At 39.7% G+C, this 23,879-nt stretch overlaps 1 protein-coding gene across 3 annotated transcripts in view; it reads left to right on the forward strand.

Moving 5' to 3' along the window:
• LOC126163047 (protein tweety) overlaps positions 1 to 23,110 on the forward strand; it is a 1,031,842-nt gene extending 1,008,732 nt beyond the window's left edge. For 2 of the 3 annotated variants that reach the window (XM_049919930.1, XM_049919932.1), the window contains exons 7-12: positions 4,292 to 4,387; positions 4,480 to 4,552; positions 5,406 to 5,761; positions 7,435 to 7,536; positions 10,769 to 10,930; positions 22,042 to 23,110. In XM_049919930.1, coding sequence (XP_049775887.1) covers positions 4,292 to 4,387; positions 4,480 to 4,552; positions 5,406 to 5,761; positions 7,435 to 7,536; positions 10,769 to 10,930; positions 22,042 to 22,216 — 964 coding nt within the window. In that variant the 3' untranslated portion in view covers positions 22,217 to 23,110. The remainder of the gene's footprint in view (positions 1 to 4,291; positions 4,388 to 4,479; positions 4,553 to 5,405; positions 5,762 to 7,434; positions 7,537 to 10,768; positions 10,931 to 22,041) is intronic. The other variant, XM_049919933.1, reaches the window with a different exon arrangement.
• The last annotated feature ends 769 nt before the right edge of the window (positions 23,111 to 23,879 follow it).

The raw sequence follows: 23,879 nt of genomic DNA on the forward strand, positions 1-23,879 counted from the left end.
TCACATCTGTAGTAGCTAGCAGTCCCTCTCAAAATATACTTAGGGTGTCACTGAGGCCTTCACAGACCATAATTAGCCTCCCAACCTTCAACAAAAACTGATCACCCATCCCTCATCTCTCCAGTCACCACCAATTCCCAAAGTCCCATCACCTGGCCACAGAGGAGCATTCCCCTTATGACTTGATACTACCCAGGACTTAAGCAACTGAATCACATTCTCTGCCAGGGTTTCGATTACCTCTTGTTGTGCCCTAAAATGAGGAATGTCCTACCCACTACCCTTCACACCTCTCCCACAGTGTTATTCCTTTGCTCACCAAATCTACACAATATCCTCGTCCATCCCTACACAACCCCTGCTCCCAGCCTCTTGCCTCATGGCTCGTATCCCTGTAATAGACCTAGATGCAACAACTGTCCAATAGATCCTTCTCCAGTCCAGTCACAAGCATCACCTGTCCCATCAAATGCAGGACTACCTGTGAAACCAGTATGTGATCCACAAGCTAAGCTGAAACCACTGTGCTGCATTCTACATGGGCATGATAACCAACGAACTGTCTGTCTGCATGAATGGCCGACACATTATGGCCAAGAAACAGCTGGACAGACCGTTGTTGAGCACACCACCCAACAAGATGTTCTTCATTTCAATGACTGCTTCACAGTCTGTGCCATTTGGATCTTTCCCACCAACACCAGCTTTTCTGCATTGCACAGGTGGGAATACTCCCTTCAATATATCCTACATTTCTGTAACACTCCTGGTCTCAACCTTCGTTAGTCATTTTCCTTACCCATCTAGTCCCTTCCCTGCTCCCATTCCAGCACTACACAGCCCTCTATTACACCAATCCACCCTCAGTCTTTTTACTTCTCTCCTTTTCCACTGCCCACCTTCCCTCTCTCCCTCCTGCCCTCCATCCAACCTGTCAACTGCATCTTAGCTGCCCTATCCTCTCTCCACTTCATCCCTATATGCTCCCACACGTAGCACTTTACCATACCCCAGCCGTATCGTGGTATCCCTCCCCACTGCTCTACTGCTCAGTCTAGCTTCAGCGGCTAGAGACTTTGGTTATGTATGTGTGATTAGCTGTATCGTGTTATCCCTCCCCACTGCTCTACTGCTCAGTCTAGCTTCAGCGGCTAGACTTTGGTTATGTATGTGTGATTTTTGTGTGTGTGTGTGTGTGTGTGTGTGTGTGTGTGTGTGTGTGTTTTGTCTGTTTTTGATGAAGGCCTTGTTGGCCATAAGCCCACTTTCTGACAGTGTTTTTGTTGTGCCTATCTGTAACTCAGCATCTCTGCTATATGGTGAGTAGCAACTATCCTTTTCATAATATTACCTTCCATTTTGGGTTTCCCATTGTTTAATTGTACCTGAACTTTTCTTACATAAATACACTCCTGGAAATTGAAATAAGAACACCGTGAATTCATTGTCCCAGGAAGGGGAAACTTTATTGACACATTCCTGGGGTCAGATACATCACATGATCACACTGACAGAACCACAGGCACATAGACACAGGCAACAGAGCATGCACAATGTCGGCACTAGTACAGTGTATATCCACCTTTCGCAGCAATGCAGGCTGCTATTCTCCCATGGAGACGATCGTAGAGATGCTGGATGTAGTCCTGTGGAACGGCTTGCCATGCCATTTCCACCTGGCGCCTCAGTTGGACCAGCGTTCGTGCTGGACGTGCAGACCGCGTGAGACGACGCTTCATCCAGTCCCAAACATGCTCAATGGGGGACAGATCCGGAGATCTTGCTGGCCAGGGTAGTTGACTTACACCTTCTAGAGCACGTTGGGTGGCACGGGATACATGCGGACGTGCATTGTCCTGTTGGAACAGCAAGTTCCCTTGCCAGTCTAGGAATGGTAGAACGATGGGTTCGATGACGGTTTGGATGTACCGTGCACTATTCAGTGTCCCCTCGACGATCACCAGTGGTGTACGGCCAGTGTAGGAGATCGCTCCCCACACCATGATGCCGGGTGTTGGCCCTGTGTGCCTCGGTCGTATGCAGTCCTGATTGTGGCGCTCACCTGCACGGCGCCAAACACGCATACGACTATCATTGGCACCAAGGCAGAAGCGACTCTCATCGCTGAAGACGACACGTCTCCATTCGTCCCTCCATTCACGCCTGTCGCGACACCACTGGAGGCGGGCTGCACGATGTTGGGGCGTGAGCGGAAGACGGCCTAACGGTGTGCGGGACCGTAGCCCAGCTTCATGGAGACGGTTGCGAATGGTCCTCGCCGATACCCCAGGAGCAACAGTGTCCCTAATTTGCTGGGAAGTGGCGGTGCGGTCCCCTACGGCACTGCGTAGGATCCTACGGTCTTGGCGTGCATCCGTGCGTCGCTGCGGTCCGGTCCCAGGTCGACGGGCACGTGCACCTTCCGCCGACCACTGGCGACAACATCGATGTACTGTGGAGACCTCACGCCCCACGTGTTGAGCAATTCGGCGGTACGTCCACCCGGCCTCCCGCATGCCCACTATACGCCCTCGCTCAAAGTCCGTCAACTGCACATACGGTTCACGTCCACGCTGTCGCGGCATGCTACCAGTGTTAAAGACTGCGATGGAGCTCCGTATGCCACGGCAAACTGGCTGACACTGACGGCGGCGGTGCACAAATGCTGCGCAGCTAGCGCCATTCGACGGCCAACACCGCGGTTCCTGGTGTGTCCGCTGTGCCGTGCGTGTGATCATTACTTGTACAGCTCTCTCTCAGTGTCCGGAGCAAGTATGGTTGGTCTGACACACCGGTGTCAATGTGTTCTTTTTTCCATTTCCAGGAGTGTATTAGTGTAGTGCACACACAGATTCATGCACTTAACATTTAGCCAAAGTGGCTGCATCTACACAGAAAAGGCACCTCTCCTCATCCTAAAAGTGCCTATTTACTGACATGCTTTGTGGTTATATACTGTCACTCAGATCAACTATTTGACCTAACATTTTCGATGTTGTACAAATGGTGCATTGTGAGTAGTTTCTATTTTACCATTTGTTTCTAATATGGCACAAATGCCATAATTTTTCAACTCAGTCTTACTGCCTTGTGGCGGTTCCTGTGAGCTATTTTTTGTAAAGATGTTTATTGAGTCCTGTAATGTGTCCACACTGTTGGGTATACTCCTATTTTATCATATTCCTAGGTTTATACTTAGATTTTTTCTTTTATCATTTATATTTTTAATATAAGGTTGTTCCATTACTTCTTTGGGCACTATACAGTGACACTATCCTTATGTATTCACAGCAGCTGACGGCAAGTGATATCAGTTAAGCTTTGCAGCAAAGTCCTGTTATCAGTTAAGTTCAGACACTGATGGGTAATACACATGAGCCCACACTTTGTATGAAGACTTTGTTCTTATTTTTGGTGTGTGTACTACTGTACTTTATGTACCAACTTTTGTAAAATTCACTTTAAGTCATGTGTTGCTTAGTTACATTTGTGGTTACAACTTTGGATTCTTCCTTAGCAGATATTTCTGATGATGGGCAGAGCCCAAAATGCATCAATAAATCACTTATAAGCAGCAAAATGAATAGATTTATGCGACCTGTTCAGCAGTGGATAAAGATTAAGTTTCATCTCACACCCTAAATTGTATATTATGGTTGCCTGTTTTTGCAGCTACAGTGGGAAAAAATGTATTGAAATCTGAGGTGCCAACTTTTTGATTATTGTGGTCTGTACCATTATCAGAAGACTGTGGTAGCACTGCTTGCTTGTTCTGATTTTATGTTCCTGTTTGTCTCACTTTTTGTGATGTTCCTTATGATTTTTACTTTCTTGTCTGATTTGCTAATTTTTTGTGCATAATACTTGTATTTGGCCTTCTTGATTACATATGTTCAAATTTTACAGTACTACTTAATATAATTGCACTGCTAGGTTTTTACTATACCTCTATTCTATATACAAATCCCTCCTTTCTAGCAAGGTATATTAAAGTCACTTTTAGTTATCACTTTCTTTTTCCACCACAGGTTTGTTTGATTTTAATCTGCCAATGTGCAGTGTTTTAATGAACTACTTCAATAATTAATTGTTTTGAATGATTCCTGTTGTCAACAAAATGTAGATGTAGCACTTGTCTACATTTGTAATTAATCCCTGCATCTGTGGAGAAAAATTCTTTTACTGCACTTCAATAATTTAACACTCATTCTCATGTGAAATGATAGTAAGAGAACATACTATTCCTGTACTCTTGAACAAACTGCACCACACATTCTGTTTTTCTTTGCAGGTGGCCTGTGACAATGGCAATTCTTAGTGTACTGTTGGTATTCTGCATGGTGCTATTGTTTGGAGTTGCAAGACACTCCCGTTGTGCGCTTATAACGTGAGTTTGAGGAAATAAACATAAAAAAATGCACATAATTTTCAGTAATAACTTCCCTTGTTTTGGTAAAAAAAATTCATTTCTTTTTCCAGGTTCTCAGTATTTGGCCTGTTTGCTGTTATTATTTCGTGGATAATGGCCTCTATATATCTTGCTTCTTCAGTGGTAAGAATTTGTTAGAATTTTTTTGAGTGACTACTTCTAACATTTCTGCAGAGATCACAAACATTTTTTTAGTGAAAAAATGTCAATTGATTTTTAGCATTTAAGTAATCAATATTAAATGAGGAGGTATTGAATAGAATTGGGGAGAAGAGGAGTTTGTGGCACAACTTGACGAGAAGAAGAGACCGGTTGGTAGGACATGTTCTGAGGCATCAGGGGATCACAAATTTAGCATTGGAGGGCAGCATGGAGGGTAAAAATCGTAGAGGGAGACCAAGAGAGGAATACACTAAGCAGATTCAGAAGGATGTAGGTTGCAGTAGGTACTGGGAGACAAAGAAGCTTGCACAGGATAGAGTAGCATGGAGAGCTGCATCAAACCAGTCTCAGGACTGAAGACCACAACAACAACAATCGATATAGATGGGAATGAAAGCCTACAAAAGAAATGGGGCAAGGGGAGGTGAGGGGGGCCAGCAGCAGAAAGGAAGCAAATGGTGGGGTGGTTGACTGTAGTCCAACCTGACTATGAGATTGCAGATTTTAGTATGCTTCAAGTAAGAAATTGCGCTTCTCCCATATTGGTGCAATATTCTTTTGAATAAGGAAGTATTTTTTCTGATAATATTTGCTCATTTCATGTATGTTCTTCTCTACAAATGGTAAACTACCTTGCAGATTTCATCATACAGTAAACTATCAGTTGGAATTCACAGACAGTCTTCCTCCATTTTGCTATGAACATGTTTAAATGAGAATACTGATTCTGTCAAAAATTGGATTTGTGTCTATATTCATTTGCTATTTTCTATTTTCTTCTTCTATTTGAGTAACAAAATTGTCCTTGTATCAGGCCCTGGGAGATTTGTGTGTGGCCCCAGAGGCCTTTCTGGAGAGAGAAGCCCCCGGCACTACACAGGCAGAAATTCTCACGTACTATGTACGATGTGAAGGTTCACGAGCAAATCCCTTCTCCCAGCGCCTCCAGGCAGGGCAAAGGGCAGTTCAGGCAATGGGTGCAGGCCTGTCACTTGTTGGCCGCATTGCCCGCGAACTGTACGATGCTGGCAAGCTGCACCCTCTTGACATGCTGATCACAGAGCGTGCTCACGTTGAAGGCCTCGTCACTGGCCTCACGGCTATGGTGGACTGCCGCCGACTCCACCAGCAGTACGTCTCTGCTGCCAACAGCTTGTGCGACTTGGGACTGTAAGTAGTAGTTAATGTTACTAGAGAAATTTTTAATAATGCTGCATTTACAAAATATTTTTCATGGGATAAATGATGTTCATGAAACATGTTGTATAGTTGTCTGTATTATAACACAGTCTTTCCTATATTTTTTTGTTGATAATATCTCCTTATTTGTTAAACATTTTACTTTACTTCTACTTTTTCTTTTTTCCTTTTCTTTTTCTTTTGCTTTTTTTTTCTTTGTTTAGTGTCAGCTTACCTCCTGTTTGTCTTTTAGGTTTTACCCCCATCTCCTTGTCTCTTTTCTTCATAGTTTGTTATGCACCATTCATTCCTGAACTCATTTTTCTTCTGCTCAAACTATCTTTACTTCTCAGTCTTTCCTTCAATGATCTCTACTCTCAAGCTGGCACAGTGGTTACCATTGTACCATCTTTACCTCCTACTGTCTCTGGCACCTATGCCTTCATCTTTGTCTCACTTTGACTTAATAACAGTTGGGTCCTTCACAACCTGGGAATAACTGATCTCCCTTAGCAAGGAACTAACAGGTCTGAAAGCTAGGAATAGTTTTTTCACTTTTAAATGTATCTGTCAGAAATACTGAAATTCCACTTTCTTAAATGCCGACCAGCTGTTCTGTGTCTTACAATTTTACACTATGTCACAGCCTGACTTTTATCGCACATTAACATGTCAGCTCATGGAAACTTGTGGCATAACATGGAAGGAACTATACTGGATACCATGAATGCAACTTTGATCTGTTTGTGCTTTCAAAAATGAAGAGCCAAACAATTATTTATTCAATGTAATGAAATTGCACCATCACTGAGAAATGAAATGGTCATTGGTAGAAGAGCCATGTGTTTGAGGAACATTTTGTAAAGGGGCTTAGTATGTCAAGCAGAAGGTTCTCATTGGGAAATCAGTTTCCAGACAATCAAGGGAGTGGTTATCTGTTATTTAGCGCCTCATAATGTACAGTTTCAATACTTTATTTCTTGTACAGGGACTCACTAAGAACAAACAGTAAATTGCATCCTGCAGTTTTTTGCAATATTTCTTAAGAGATAAATAATAAAATAGCATAATTTTGAAATCCTGAATTAATCACATTTTACAGGAACAAGAACAACTTTTCCAGTTTTGTCCTCTGAATGTAAGTGTTACCACGATTTTAAAATTGTTACTAAGTGATAGCTGCACAGGCACAAAGTATTTGGTATATGCAGTGGAAGCATATGCTGTTCTGGGCCATATGCTGTTGACTCTGAGCAAAGAGATGCACTCTGCGAATAGAATACATGAAAATACTCATATTATCTGATACTGTATACATGTTGAAAATTGTCACCTAAAAATTGTCGAGGATTTTTTTTCATAAAATCACAGAGAGGGGGAATGACTGGCCATCACATCCCTCCAGGAGGCAAAATCCCAGTACTGGTGATAGCAGCATTTAAAAGTGAACAAACTATTCCTAGCATTCAGAACTGTTAGTTCCTTCCTCAAGAAGGCAAGAAGGAAGAAAGGAGGGGTAGTTTGGGAAAATTTAGAAAGGAAAGGGCCAGATCACTCATAGTCCAGTATGAGGGGGACCCAACCTATCTGCCCCTCCCTCTCTTGTACCTTTTGTGACACAGAGAGAACTAGTGAAAATTTTCATGTTCTGTTCTTTGTTATAGGTATGGATTAACATTCATGCTGGTGGCTAGCATTTCTGCAGGATTTTTCTTCACAGTATTGGTGTGGGTTGATTCTCATACATGGATATACATTAGAAAAAGGTAAGTAAAGAATGAAGTATTGCAAACATGAAACTGATACAATGAACTGCACAAGATTTCTTCATTTGTGTGGCCTTACTGTTCATAGTTACTTTACAGTTTCTGGGGGATATTTTTAGCCCACTGTTACAAATACAAGCAAATGCATAGTTACCTCACCAGGTGCATTTCACTTTATTGATAATGTCTTACTTCAGCTAAGCAAAATATGTCTGATGAGAAAAACACACATTTGCTTGTAGTTGTAATGACGGAACAAAAATATTCTCAGAAGTTGAACAAGATATATTGCCAAAATAGCACTGGTTCATCTTCAGCTTGGATTTGGGAGAACAACTCTCAAATCACTGTCCAGATTTAGGTTTTCCATGATTTCCCTAAATCACTTCAGGCAAATGTCAGGATGGTTCCTTTGAATAGGGCATGGCCAATTTCCTTCCATGATCTTTTGTAATCCAAGCTTGTGCTCCATCTCTAATGACCACATTGTCAATGGGACGTTCAAGTCTAATCTTCCTTCCTTTCCTTCTACAGCACTGAGATTTAAAAAAAGGGAACATTGCTTCTATTTAAGAAAATCTCTTTGTCAGGAGACAGAAGTTATCAAATTGCTGCACTTAATATGTCAGATTTGGCTGTTCAGTTTGTCAGTTATTCACAACTTGATGGAAAAGCCTTTTCATTAATCTAGACTGCTACAATTCATTACTAAAAACTAAAAACATTACAATGAAACAATTGCTTATTAATCCCACTTTTATTGCGATTAAACTACTGAATTGAAGACATTGTTGTAGTGCTTTCTAACAACTGCTCTACTAATAAGTCATTTTTCACCAAAAACACTTAAAGTGCTTAAGAATATTGCAAATGTCAAGAAGTCTCACTGCCAAAGCTACGAAAGGTATGATATTATTACATGGAGCTTCACTGTATTGAAAACCTCATCTGTCTTATTAACACGAATACAGTTTTCATAGCAATTTTGTTCCCCACTTCCAGGAAATAATAATAACAGCAGTATAACATCACTGAACAGTCAGCATTATCTTTTGCTGACACATCTGATGACCACACCCTTCTCACATCACAACAAAATATGGGAATGTCATTAAGTGAATGAAAAATTAAGCTGTGTGTATTTTATTTCTACAGGATGTTTGGGTATCCCATTACAAAATTTTAGGAATTGTAGAGGGGAGTGAATACATAATATTTTGAATAGGAACCCATGTCCAGAAACATGCCATTTCAGTGCTACAGCCATTGAAAACATGTTTGCTAGGTACATAACAGGGTTTTCATGGTGGGGTGGTGCTTACAACAGATCAGCTGATTTTATTTGATGCCTATCCTACCTCTCTGACCTGGTTCAAGCCTCATTCAGTGTCTGTGAGTGTTAAAGCAAGATGGTTGAATACAGATTTGCAGAATACACTGATATGATTCTTCTGGATGATGAAGCTCATGGTAATGGAAGAGCTGCTTATCACCTTTATCATCAAGATCATTCCTTACAACATCCCACTCCATGACATACTGTTTTTGCCTCAATTAAAAAGAGGCCATACTTCATCACATTGAAGAGAAACCGTCAATGATTACACAAGCAATTTCTTCTGCTATTAGTGAGTGGAACTGAAAAACAAGTGTTGTACTGAATCATGCCTAATCAATTACTTGTAAAAGCATAACTTTACCAACCCGTTTTCAAATGGCCATGTCTTTGGAACCTTAACTCATCTGCTTCTGAGCATTCAGATAATGTTAATAAGTTCTATTTCTATGATCTAGATATAGATACTTTATTGATGTGTGGTCTAACTAGTTTTGTCTTATCTAAGATGTAGGTGATTAAAAATGTGTGGGGCAATATTCATTAGAAACTGGACTGCCAATGATTAATGAAATTCATAAAAGTGAAACATTCTGCCGAGTAATACCAAAGACAAACATCAAATGGTTCTCTCATTTGATAAATTGATGTAAAGCTGCTCTTATTAGAATTTGTAGAGAGAGACACACAATACTAATGTTGTCTTTATTTTATTTTGTGAAAAATGAAATTGTCAGCCTGACCAGAAACACAAAGACATACCAGTAATTAACTATGCTGAGAAAACCTTAGGAATTACATCACTTTCCTTTCATCTTATCTTCTTAGCAATGGTACATGTACTCTTAATCCCTTTCAGCAGGTGAGTCCCTCTCCGCTAAGTGACTTAGCCTTCCACTGTAACTTCCTGTAACCTATCCCTCGTTCCTTCCCAAAGAAGAAGCTAACAATAGTTTCAGAAGTTTGAAGTTTCTTATACTTTAATGTGTCTGTCAGCATTTCTAAGAGCTTTGTTTCCTGAAGATGAGCACTGGTCAATCAAACTGTCCCATAATTTTATTAATGGTGCAAGTGCGCTCATATGATAGTTTGGAAGGGGGGGGGGCTAGATGTAGGGGTATGGGGTATTTTTAATATTTTGGAAGACGAATAGCAACTTCTAAGTAGCTGCAAAAAAGTAATACCAACTTTCAAATCATTTTCATTTCCCTGAGAGCTGGGGGAGGGGGGAGGGAGGGGGGAGGGAGGGGGGAGAGGAAGGGGGGGGGGCGGATGACCCTCTTGCCCCAGGCACAGGCCTCTTGCTTCCAGGTGTACTGCCAAGTTGTCGTTTCCATTTTACACACAAGCTTTGGAACCGGCCGTTGTGGCCGAGCGGTTCTAGGCGCTTCAGTCCGGAACCGCGCGACTACTACGGCCGCAGGTTCGAATCCTGCCTCGGGCATGGATGTGTGTGATGTCCTTAGGTTAGTTAGGTTTAAGTAGTTCTAAGTTCTATGGGACTGATGACCTCAGATGTTAAGTCCCATAGTGCTCAGAGCCATTTGAACAAGCTTTGGATGACTGATCCAGCCATCTTCTTCAGATGCTGCGAGTTCTGCTATCAGGTGTACTTGCTGCCTGCCTCTAGAAGCACTTTGGTTTGAATTTGGCAGATTCTAGTGCCTCTATTTCAAAACACATCACAATTTTATTCTTTTTACAATGCATTTAGCTTTAGATTGTCATTATCCACAGGGATTATTATGACACTACATTATTGAGTATTAAAAATTTGACAAATTGCTTGTAGTTTAACAGACTGTGTTACACTCCTCATTTTAACCACTCTGCTAACTGTTTGCAAATGTAAGTGATGGCAGTTATAGTGAGTGCTAAATGTTCACTTGTTTGCAGGCGAGACTACCTCCAGGTGGACGAACAAGACCCGTTCCTGCCACCGTCTGCCGCTTCGCAGGCCATCGCTGCGAGGACTCTGAGGAGCCAAGGGTCGTATGGCAGCACAGGCTACTTCCGGCCGCGAAACTCCCCCCACCACTACTACTCCCCACATGTCCTGTATGCATGGTTCAGTTTGCCTTTTCTGTTTAGTTCTTGGTATTGTAGTTCTAACATTTGTATTTTTATTTTAAGTTCTCCTTTTATATTGGTTGCAGTTTCAAATAAAGCATGGTATGTAATGTGTAGGCCAATACTGAAAGAAATTTTATATGAGTATCTACAAACCACTGCTTTCAATTCTTTACTTTTTTGTTCAATGTATAGCCTACAAAAATTTCTGTAGACTGTTTTAAAGAGATTCTCACTATTATATCTTATTTTGTAGTATCTTTTCTGCACACATTCTCTTTAAACTGGTAGCTACAGATTTTGAGGAACTTTAGAACAACTATTCTTTTTGTCACACAAAGAGGAACACTTGTCCAACTTTATCGAGTTTACTCTCTCAAGTTGTCACTCTTCTTATTTATCTGACTTCTCACTTTATGCTGTGATGTTGAAAACTGTATTACTTGTTGTTGTTTTGTACTGGCTGATTCAAAAAGAAAGAATGGATTTCAGTTGTTTATTACAGACAAACCATAAAAAGATAGAAACATATTGTGCTTGTCACTGGATAGAGGAAGATCCAAAGATCTGACACAGCTGTGCTGTTGTTTGTTTTTAGTAACATGGAAACTACAGCGCAAGAGAAATAACTTTTTGTGTTGAAATTTGTGCAAAGTCAATCCACTATCCAAGATAAACGTGTGTTCCACTATCGATTCAACAAGAAGCTGCCTCTGCACAAGTTGATTTATGACTGACACACAAAATTCTTGGAAGCTGGTTACACATGCAAAGGGAAGGGCACTGGTCAGCCATGCACATCTGATGAAAATGTAGAACATATCTGAGATATGTACACTTGTAGCTCTCAGAAGTCCACAAGACATGCAGAGCAAGAACTTCAACTTTCACATGCAACAATGTGATGTGTTCTGAAATGATGTCTGCATATGAAGTCTTACAAGTTGCAGTAACTGTAGCAACTGGGTCCTGGTAACCATAACACAAGGTATGAATTTTGCATTTCAATTCTCCAGGATATGGCAGAGGACACTTTTTCCAAATGACAGTTCTTTTCGGATGAATTGACATTTCATCTACTGGGCGAAGTACACTGAAATATTGTGAGAGTTTGAGGGTCACAAAATCCTGGCCTTATCATCAAACATGAAAGACTCACTGAAACTGAATGTGTTTTGTGCCATTTCTGTTCACAAAGTTTTTAGATCTTTCCTTTTTGTGAAGGAAACTGTGACAGGAATGTCATGCCTGGACATGCTGCAAAATTGGTTGTTTCCTTAACTACACAAAGATTCCAATGATTTCATTTTTATGCATCACTACGCCCCCACATCACTTTCAGCTTGAATGCAGCATTATCTTAACAACACCATGCCACAATGTTGGATTGGAAGAGGTAGACAACAAGGTCTTGTTAATTGCCTTTGGTCTCCCAGTTCACCTCACAGCTTGCAATTTGTTCTATATATACATAAAAGAGTACATAAAAGACAGAGTCTTTGTCCCACTTATGGCAGGTGCTGTTCAAGAGCTGAGAAATCTAATTATTGATTGCCGAAGCTGGCAGTTCAATAAACAGGAATCTGGTGATTCACATGTGGCATGAAGTGAACTGCCATTTCAATGTTTCTTGAACAATGTATGGTGATCATTTTGAGTGAACACGAAACTCCAATGATATTATGTCTCTATCTTTCATAGTCTGTCTGTAATAAACAATAAAAATCTGTTTTTTCTTTTTGAATCACCCTGTATTTTGGGGCAACGATATGACAGTTATGTGATGGATGAATAATCACTTTCACACTATGTTTTACATGCATTGGTAATCTTTAGTTGTTCTATCTACTCCCATGTAGTTATTCTTATGCTATTTAAATGATATAAGGACATAGTAGCAACACTGGTACAGTTTAACTGCTGTTTTAAATTATTACAGCACATCTGTTGGAGCTTTATCACCTGACACAGGAAAATACGTCTAAAATACAGCATGTGCCTTGAAACAACTGTTGTTTCACAAATAATGAAAAATCCAGGATAAATGGCAACAATATGAAAAGTTTATATTGCTGCTCATTACACTGAGTGGCAGACATGAACTTTGAAAAGACTGCTAGATATTATCAGCTATTGAACTAAGTCCTTCGTCAGATGTAGACAAAACAAAACATACACACATGTACAACTCACAAACACTTGGCAACTGTCATTTCCAGATGCTAAGACCCACTGTTGTGTTACAGTCATTTTTGCTGCGTTATACTGTGTCAAATGTCTCCTAGTTCAAAAAAACAATTAGAACATTTTCTTCTCCCCTTCTGTGTGATGAACAGTTGCTCTTATCATCTTGTGCTGTTTCATGTGAACCATTATTAACATTTATGTGAAGGAGCCCATGAATAACATTACATACAAGGCCTATGAGAAGCAATAGAAGGGGAAAAAAACTTGTAGTGAAGGCAAGTGGTGGATGTACAGGTGAAAGAAAGAGCTTCATGGAAGAACAAGTTAGTAGAAACAAAGTGGGAGGAAGACGCTATGTTGTAGAAAAAGGGATGGTATTACAAGAACAGGAATGTGGCAAAATATCCAATGAAAAAAAGGAAATGTGTTGTTATAGTCTTCAGTCTGAAGACTGGATTCATGCCACTCTCCATTTTATCCTATACTGTGCAAGCCTCTTCATCTCTTCAGTGTAACTACTACAACACACATCCAGCTGAACCTGCTTAGTGTAATCTCCTTCTACAATTTTCTCCCCTACACATCTCTCCATTACTACCAAACTGATGGTTCCTCAATGCCTTACGATTTGTCTTAACTGATCCCTTATTTTCGTCAAATTGTGTCATAATTTTTTTTCTTCCCAATTTGATTTAGTTATTCAACCTAAATATCTAATCTTCACCATTCTTCTGTAGCATCACATTTCAGAAGCTTCCAATTTCTTCTTGTCTGAGTCATTTATCATCCACGTCACTTCCATACAGTGATTTCCCAAATCTTTTGCACCAGATACCTTTGTGACAGATGACAATGATGTGAGTCATGGAGATAGAGGTCAGTGTGCATTGACTTCCTATATATGCTGTAACCCAAGGACCTTGTTGGGGTTTTCTCGGGGCTAACACCCCAATGAAAGTTTTTTCATATTCCATCATGAATCTGTTTTAGGGTTGATAGAGTTTAAATGTTCCAGGAACTCTTAAAGTTTATTTCATTCCATGTGGTCACACAACAAACATATCGTACATGTATTGATAGAAAAATGTCGGTTTGAACTTGATGGATCCTAGTGCCTTTGTTTCAAAGTGTTCCACATATAGATTGCAACAACAAGTGATAACAGACTACCCATTGCCATGGCATCAGTTTGTTCATAATATTTTCCTTCAAACAGAAAATAATTCAATGTCAGAATGTGTCTAAAAAGTTCAGTCAATGAAGCAACTGTTGAACTTTTTAGGTATTAGTTCCCTGGAGAATTCATGTAATCTGCCACTGACAGCACTTTTGGAGTGGGTATGACATTTAGCTTTTCAGAAAAGATCTTCATTTACTAATTAACTATCCTCATCCAGATGTCTGTCAGGGAGATTAATTATGGTATGCCTGCCTGCATCTTGTCTTACAAGGTGAGGTCATGACTTTGTGATCACAGACCTACTTCAAACTTTGTACACCTTTAGTAGGCCATGAAAACAACATAATGTGCAAGTAGTAAGGTGTACTACTACTCTGGTAATTCCGAGAAAACTGCAAGAGAAGTTTTAGTGTCATTTATGTTTGTGATACAACTGTGCAAAGGTACCAGGCATAGGAAGTCACTGTGGTCAAGCAGTTAGTGTACATGCATACCAAGCAGGTCATGGTGGAGACAATGGTTTGAATCTGACTATCAGCCTTTCTTTTAATCTATATTTTCTTCATCACTGGTCACATTATTTAATTTATATGACATTTGAGAGCTAATATAATAAAAAAAGTAGAGGACAAATGTAAGGATGTAGAGGCTTATCTCACTAGGGGTAAGATAGATACTGCCTACAGGAAAATTAAAGAGACCTTTGGAGAAAAGAGAACAACTTGTATGAATATCAAGAGCTCAGATGGAAACCCAGTTCTAAGCAAAGAATGGAAAGCAGAAAGGTGGAAGGAGTATATAGAGGGTCTATACAAGGGCGATGTACTTGAAGAAATGGAAGAGGATGTAGATGAAGATGAAATGGGAGATACAATACTATGTGAAGAGTTTGACAGAGCACTGAAAGACCTAAGTCAAAATAAGGCCCCGGGAGTAGACAACATTCCATTAGAACTACTGACGGCCTTGGGAGAGCCAGTCCTGACAAAACTCTACCATCTGGTGAGCAATACGTACGAGAGAGGCGAAATACCCTCAGACTTCAAGAAGAATATAATAATTCCAATCCCAAAGAAAGCAGGTGTTGACAGATGTGAAAATTACCGAACTATCAGTTTAATAAGTCACAGCTGCAAAATACTAACACGAATTATTTACAGACAAATGGAAAAACTGGTAGAAGCCGACCTCGGTGAAGATCAGTTTGGATTCCGTAGAAATGTTGGAACACGTGAGGCAATACTGACCTTACGACTTACCTTAGAAGAAAGATTAAGGAAAGGCAAACCTACGTTTCTAGCATTTGTAGACTTAGAGAAAGCTTTTGACAATGTTGACTGGAATACTCTCTTTCAAATTCTAAAGGTGGCTGGGGTAAAATACAGGGAGCGAAAGGCTATTTACAATTTGTACAGATGGCAGTTATAAGAGTCGAGGGGCATGAAAGGGAAGCAGTGGTTGGGAAGGGAGTGAGACAGGGTTGTAGCCTCTCCCCGATGTTATTCAATCTGTATATTGAGCAAGCAGTAAAGGAAACAAAAGAAAAATTTGGAGTAGGTATTAAAATCCAGGGAGAAGAAATAAAAACTTTGAGGTTTGCCGATGACATTGTAATTCTGTCAGAGACAGCAAAGGACTTGGAAGAGCAGTTGAATGGAATGAACAGTGTCTTGAAAGGAGGATATAAGATGAACATCAACAAAAGCAAAACAAGGATAATGGAATGTAATCGAATTAAGTCGGGTGATGCTGAGGGAATTAGATTAGGAAATGAGACACTTAAAGTAGTAAAGGAGTTTTGCTATTTGGGGAGCAAAATAACTGATGATGGTAGAAGTAGAGAGGATATAAAATGTAGACTGGCAATGGCAAGGAAAGCGTTTCTGAAGACGAGAAATTTGTTAACATCAAGTATAGATTTAAGTGTCAGGAAGTCGTTTCTGAAAGTATTTGTATGGAGTGTAGCCATATATGGAAGTGAAACATGGCCAGTAAATAGTTTGGACAAGAAGAGAATAGAAGCTTTCGAAATGTGGTGCTACAGAAGAATGTTGAAGATTAGGAGGGTAGATCACATAACTAATGAGGAGGTATTGAATAGGATTGGGGAGAAGAGAAGTTTGTGGCACAACTTGACTAGAAGAAGGGATCGGTTGGTAGGACATGTTCTGAGGCATCAAGGGATCACAAATTTAGCATTGGAGGGCAGCGTGGAGGGTAAAAATCGTAGAGGGAGACCAAGAGATGAATACACTAAGCAGATTCACAAGGATGTAGGTTGCAGTAGGTACTGGGAGATGAAGGAGCTTGCACAGGATAGATTAGCATGGAGAGCTGCATCAAACCAGTCTCAGGACTGAAGACCACAACAACAACAACAACAACAACACACACATTTTAATGAAGATGTAGTGAATTTCATGTTATTTGACTATTTACGATTTGTAGTTAAATTTTCAAGGACAAGGGACAGGCTTGGAAAGCCCAACTCAAACATCGATAAATAATTATGTGAATGATGTTATTCACAATCAGTAATAAAGTAAGTCATAATATGCCAGGCCACAAGAGTAACAAATTACTCAGCGGATGTGCTCTTGACACCACACGTTGCAGGATGGTATTTGTCATACAAACATGGAAAACATAAATTGAAACTTTATGCAAGTACACATTTTTTTCCATTGTATTACATCTCAAAGGCCATACAAATGAAATAATATGACCAGTGATGCAAATAATTACTAATAGTTAAATTTTGAGTGGAAGTCAAACTGTCGCCTCATATATGTTCGTCTTATGAAGCTTGAACACCAATCACTTGACCACCATGAATTCTAATGCACAGATACATATGCTACATAATAGATGCGTAAAACTTCTCTTGCAATTTTCTTGGAATTGCCAGAGTAGTGCACCTTATTAGTTGCACATTATGTTGTTTTAATGGCCTACTAAAAGTACTTTCCTGTGCTGTGCTATTCCTCAATTTATTCAATTTTAAATTTACTGTTATGTATCCTGAAGATTTCACAATTTCTATCTGTATTTAAAACTTCTGAAATACACTTTTTTGTTTCAAACAGTTTCAATCACTTTCTTGCCCAGCTGGACGACTTCATTGTTTCTACAGTAACAATTTTTGTTAATGGCCTACATTAACTTCCAACACTTACATTATATATTTTCTGCTATTTGCGGGTGCTGTTCATTGTGATGTGGCATCCCCTTGATTCTTTCTTATCCCGTGGTTCAGCTCGACATCTTTCCTGTAGTGGATATTCCAGTGTATGAAGATTGAACAATTCGGTATTATCACCAAATGACAAATATATTTTGGCTTCTTATTTTTCTCTCCACACATTCATCTGAAGATACAAACATTTGAGTCTTGTCAGTGGTCAACAAATGTACTCTGCCCTTCTATTTTACTGCTTTTAAAGTTGATTATTCTTCTTGTTGTCTGGCTGGTTAATAAAATTAGGCATTTGACATTAATATATAGCCAGCAGTAGCGGGTGAAATTACTTCCAAGTTACATGCGCCAATAATTAAAGTCCAGACCATGAGCCTAAGATGCATGCCATATTATCCCACACTGTTCAACAATTCTGTCCCTTCCAAAATATTTTTATTAATAATGAAGAGAAAATCTCCTGCCCCAGCCAGGAATCCAACCCAGGCCCCTTGGCGTGGCATTCCGCCGCACTGACCACTCTACTAACGGGGGCAGACACTCGCTCTACACATGCTACCTGACTCAGTTATCACAAGCCTGTATGAATTTACCATTGCTGATTCATTATTACATGATCGCCTTTCCACTACATAACAATTCCCTCAGTATTCACTCCACACCAAAAGATATCCAGGAACCAATATCTCCCTTCTAGAACAATGGAGCATTCCTGTCAGTGATGTTGCTGTGCTGTAGCAAAAGAACATGAGGGTAGATCTGATTCTTCAAGTACATGATATCTGTACCCTTTCAGTGGTCATCTTTGAAGTGGTTACTACTCTTTTATCTATGTGGTACCCTTTGCTTCATCCCAAAACACTTGTTGAATCTTGAAAATTATTTCAACTTGAGAATCACCAAACTTAAAACAAAATTTGACGCAATAATGTTGTTCCACTTTTTCTGTTATTTTGCCCACATCATAAAATCTGATTAATAGCACTTACACATATTCAAACAATTAAAACTCCACACTGAAATAGCAACAATATTAGGAAGAGGATAGATTGCTACACACCATAAATATGATACCATTGGGTTGCAGACAGGCAAAATGAAAAGACAATTATAAATTATAGCTTTTGGCCAATGTCTTCTTCAACAAAGAAAACACACATTAACACAAGGAAGTGCACTTCTTGCACACATGACCGTTACCACCTGTAACTCTGACCAGAATGTGACTGTTATATGAGTAGCTGTCTGGAGTGGGGCAGGGAAAGGGGGGGGGGGGGAATAGAAGGGTACAGGTGGAGGGAGAGAAAAGCACTATCTGGTGGAGCAAGCAGGGCTAGACTTCCATGTGCAGGGTCACAAGTTGGGGAAAACTGGGCAGTGAAAAAGAGAGGAGCTGAAAATGAGAAGTGCAGGGAAAGGGAAAGGACAGGTGGGTACATTGGCAGAGCCCAGCACACAAAGAGGATGAGAGAAAGTGAAAAGGGAGGACGAGGGGGTAGGAACTGTTGGTGGAGGGTGTGGGGATGTGTAGGTTATCGCAGAATAGGGCCAGGATCATTTCAGGAGTGGACAATTTGTTGTTAGGATAACTCCCATCTGCATAATTGAGAAATGCTGTTGGTGGAGGGGAGGATCCAGAAGGCCCGGGTTGTGAAGCAGCCATTGAAATCAAGCATGTTGTGTTCAACTGTGTGTTGTGCCACAGGGTGGTCTGCAGCCATTGCACAGCATTTTACATTGGTATGACTACCAATCAGCTGTCCACCAGGATGAATGGCCACTGCCACCCTGTGACCAAGAGCAAAGTAGTGCAGAATTTTTAGAGCAAATGGCACAATGAACTTTGTGTGTCAAGCTAATCTGTAAAATAAAAATTCCTCTAATGTAAATTGCTGTCTGCATGGCAATAATGTGGAAAACATATCCTCTGAAATAATTTTGATATTAACTTGACAATTGCATTTCAGAAGTAAATTGCAAACAAGAATAAAAAGTTAGCATTTGTTTGGAAGAGGAGTGATATCAGGGCAAACAAAGATACTCCATTTAGCTATGTTTCCACTTTTGTTCATGATATGTGCCACAAAATGCAAAAGTAATCACTCTGCTATGTTTGGACTACTTTAACAAGAATGCAACTGATTTTGTGTGCTAGAAATTTTGTGGCCTTTGTTTTCTATGACACAGAAGACGTTATTGATTAGCATACAATGGATGAAAGAAAGAGCAAAGGACTGGACTGCAAAATAAGAACATTATTGCTCATCAAGACAATGAAAGTGGCTTTAGCAATGGAGAAACTGAGGTGTATACAAACAAATTGCTGAAATTCCCACCCTAGTCATCAAATTTGGCATTAATGACTTCCAAATACAGCTATAACAATGTTAACATTACTATATGTGGTTCATCTATATTGGACAGTGGAAAACTATCTGAAATTACTTGACAGGACCAGGCCATTGTATTTATTGTGAGAAGCATTTGGAAAATCATTGTCCAAGAAGCCAAAAAACTGCTTACAATTAAAAAAGTGCCTCTCAACAGTTAATTAGTTATAGTGCAGTCACTTTCAAGAGAATATTTGAAGATATAAAGTAACAGTGTTTTTTGGAAGTCATCTACATCTTCGCGATCATTGGACGCCTTCCAGATCAGTGCATCTTCTTTGAGGCCCCATCTAGAGGGTTTGATAGATGTTTAATTCCATGTAAGGTGATGGAATGTGATGCATTCCATATCTCCTGAGGTATCTCTTAGAGGATGTAGGTGTACTCACAGGAAGATGGCAGTACACAATCTTTAGACTTCTAAGAATTGGTTGTACTTAGCAATCCACTTGTTATGTGCTGGTGCTGAAAGTGATTGTCAGTGACCTCACTCACCCTTTGGAAAGATGTCTGTCAATGTACAATTCCTAATGCCCACATGTGACATTTATTCCATAAAATTCAGACACTGAATAGGCTCGTATGCTTAACCAATAAGAGCAGCAATTTGTTTATTTGAACGTATATAGCTTTCTTTAGCATGCAAAAAGTTGTTTCTTTGCACATGACAATGTGTATATACAGGTCACTCCATTTCAGTTGCTGACAGACAAAATTGTTGGTGAAACATGTAGAAGTTTCATCTTTTTTTATTTTTTGTTTTATTTTATTTTTACATAGCTTCATGGCTCTATGTCGTTGCTTTTCTTTTTAAGTTTATTTTCTCGTTTGGTGTAATGCAACATTAATGTATTTACAAATCTAGCATTATTATTTGTTTTAATTTGTAATTAGACAATTTGTAAGTATTCTCAGTCTGTTCAGCCTAGTTACTGATTACAATCATTCTTTGATTTTTGCATGCAGTTGATTAACAGTTGCACTTACTACGCACGTGTCCCACAAGTATTTGAATGACATCCCTCATTACCCTTTACACTCTGGTCTTAATAATGTCTGATTTACTAGCCTGGTAATTTTTAGTCTTGAAAGTAATTTACAGTGAATAATTAAATGAACATGTCCCAGGTGAAATATAAAATTAAATGTTTAAAATGAATCTGGTTACATACAAAAAAAGTAACGTGTATATACTTCCAACTAAAGTGCTTGAAGCATTAGTGCAACATCTGACTGCACTGGTATTCTCTCTCTCTCTCTCTGTATCTCTATTAGTATACTACGTGTCATGCATTTACTGCAGTGTAATCATTCTGACATATTTCTGATATTTCTCCAATCTATTTCACTTAATGGCTACCATTTTTCAGTTATTTCAGTCAATTTGACTGATGTTGCTTCATCAATACTAAAAAAAATAAAAAAAATAAAAAAAAAACATTTGTAGTCTAGTGGACAATTCTGTAAATAAGAAAATCAACTTTCAATCCAGGATAGGAGGATGCGAACATTTTCCTCGCATAGCTATTTTTTTTAATTGCAAATGGGTGATTTACATATGAGAATACTGAGAATACTATAAAATTATGAGATAGAATTGCCACCCAATACTCACCTTCAGTTGGCAGAATTGTTAGTACTGCTGGTGAATACAAAAAAGTGTAAGAAACTATCATAGGGTTCAGAACCATTAGCTCCTTTCTCGGCAGAGGAAAGAGAGATGGATTGGGGAAGGATGGGCAGATCACTCAGACCCAAGAATGGGAAGGAAAGTTTCTCTGGTGCCCCACCCCCACCCCTTTAACTTTGTCTCCCCCTCAAATTTTCCTTTTTTCACAATACTGCAGTGTTAAATAAGTGGAAAGAGGAATCCAAAAAAGAAAGACGCTTTTGTTTGTTCCTTGCATCACAGTATGACTACTGTGTAATGATTTGCATTTTTGTTTGTTTGTGATGTTGAACAGAAGCTGGGTGATTCCTGTATATACACCAACAATTTCTTGCATAACTTGTATAACTGTTAAACAGGTAACACTGTAAAGCAACAAAACCACAAATTAGCATGCCTAGAATGCTTAAATATCTACATGTTCCATGTGCTAAATCAAGTTGCAGTGTTAACTTATTTGCACGTGTTTCTCTATAGAGATGGCCGGAGTTCCCGCGAGGAAAAGTCCCAGCACGGTTCCCATCATGAGCCAGCAGGCGGCGGAGGGCACGAGCACGGGTCCGGAGCCTCTGCAATGCTTGGACCAAACCATGGGCAGTACGCGACTCTGAGCAAGCAGTGCAAGACGCTTGAGTCCTCTGACTTCTACTGAGAGGCAGCCCACGCCCCCTACCAGGTGACTGAGCTGTGATGCTGCGTGCGGCGGTCGGCTGTCGGCAACTGGCTCTTCTATGTCAGGGGGTGGTGGGCTCGTAGGAGGTAACCTCAGTCACTGGAGAAACGATGCAGGTTACAAGGTTCAGAAGAATACTTTGGGATTGATCAATCGAGTGAATGGATAATAGTGACAACTCCTACCTGTGAATGAGTGGTAAATGAGGATTTCCAAGGAAGTGTGTGTAACCGTTGATTGTGAAATGGCATAGAAGAACCAAATACCTTCACAAGACTTGTGTGTAAAAAAGAAAAAGTGATTTATGAAAACACCATTATCTCTGTAAAATATGAAGAGATCATTGAGTTCAACATTTAGAACAGTGGTATGATATCGTATATAAGCTTCAGAGGACTTTCAATAAAAAATTCTGGTTTTTGAGAGAATGAATAATAAATAGTATTTATGTACGAAGAGTAATAACAAAATGTCATACGTGGGGTTACTTTTTGAATGTTGGTTGGCTGTACTGGACAACTGTGAGATGAATGTTACTGTCGAGTAAACTTAGATACGTGTTTGTATTCAATTCCACAATATTAAGCGTTACAAAAATTACAAGTATTGGAGACTGTATAGGAAATGACATGTCAAATATTTATAGCTGTGGGATCATTTGTGACATTAAAAAAAATTTGTATTGACTTTTTAAGAAGTATCCTATTTGGAGACATTTTGATCATGTGATACAAGAAATTTTATTGCATTTCATTGTCCTTGATTACTTGTAGAAGTTGCTTTTATTGGAAAAAGTGAAACATTTCCAATTTGTGGAAAAACATCTGAGACATTTTTTGCATTTCAAGAAAAATAAAGAAATGGCACAAAAACTGCAGTAGTTTCTTACAATTTAGTTTTAATAATAGTATTTTGTAGAAAATCAAACAAAAAAATGAGATTGACAGAAATGTGTTTCCAGATGCAGAGATTATGCAGTGCATATTAAGTATCATAGGGGACATTCTCAGAGAACAATTAGGAGTCATAGCAATATTTTTCTGCCATAACGTCTCACTGCTACATACCATACACACTTTCAAGAAATTGTAATTCTTTACATCACACCAGACACCATAGAATGTCAATAAAAATACAGACTGTGTTGTTCTATAGCATTTATCTTGTTACCTGTCCGCCCCAGTAGCTGAGTGGTCAGCGTGACGGATTGCCGTCCTCCGGGCCCGGGTTCGATTCCCGGCTGGGTCGGAGATTTTCTCCGCTCAGGGACTGGGTGTTGTGTTGTGTTCATCATCATTTCATCCCCATCCGGCGTGCAGGTCGCCCAATGTGGCGCCGAATGTAATAAGACCTGCGCCAAGGCGGCCGGACCTGCCCCGCGAGGGGCCTCCCGGCCAATGACGCCAAACGCTCATTTCCATTTCCATCTTGTTACCTAATTTCAGAAGAGTAGATCCACATAATCAAACCACAATGACATATAAACTCTATAAAACAGGAGCAGACAGCTTGATTTGCTCAACATGTTCTGTACATACAGTGCATCATAAAATACCAGATGCTCAGGAGGATCAAGTTACCAGGTCCCTCGGCTGTGGCACCTTTTTAAGCTTCCAATGAAAAGCTAGGCCATTGAATCTAA

The sequence above is a fragment of the Schistocerca cancellata genome, chromosome 2 (assembly GCF_023864275.1).
Source record: "Schistocerca cancellata isolate TAMUIC-IGC-003103 chromosome 2, iqSchCanc2.1, whole genome shotgun sequence".
NCBI lineage: Eukaryota > Metazoa > Arthropoda > Insecta > Orthoptera > Acrididae > Schistocerca > Schistocerca cancellata.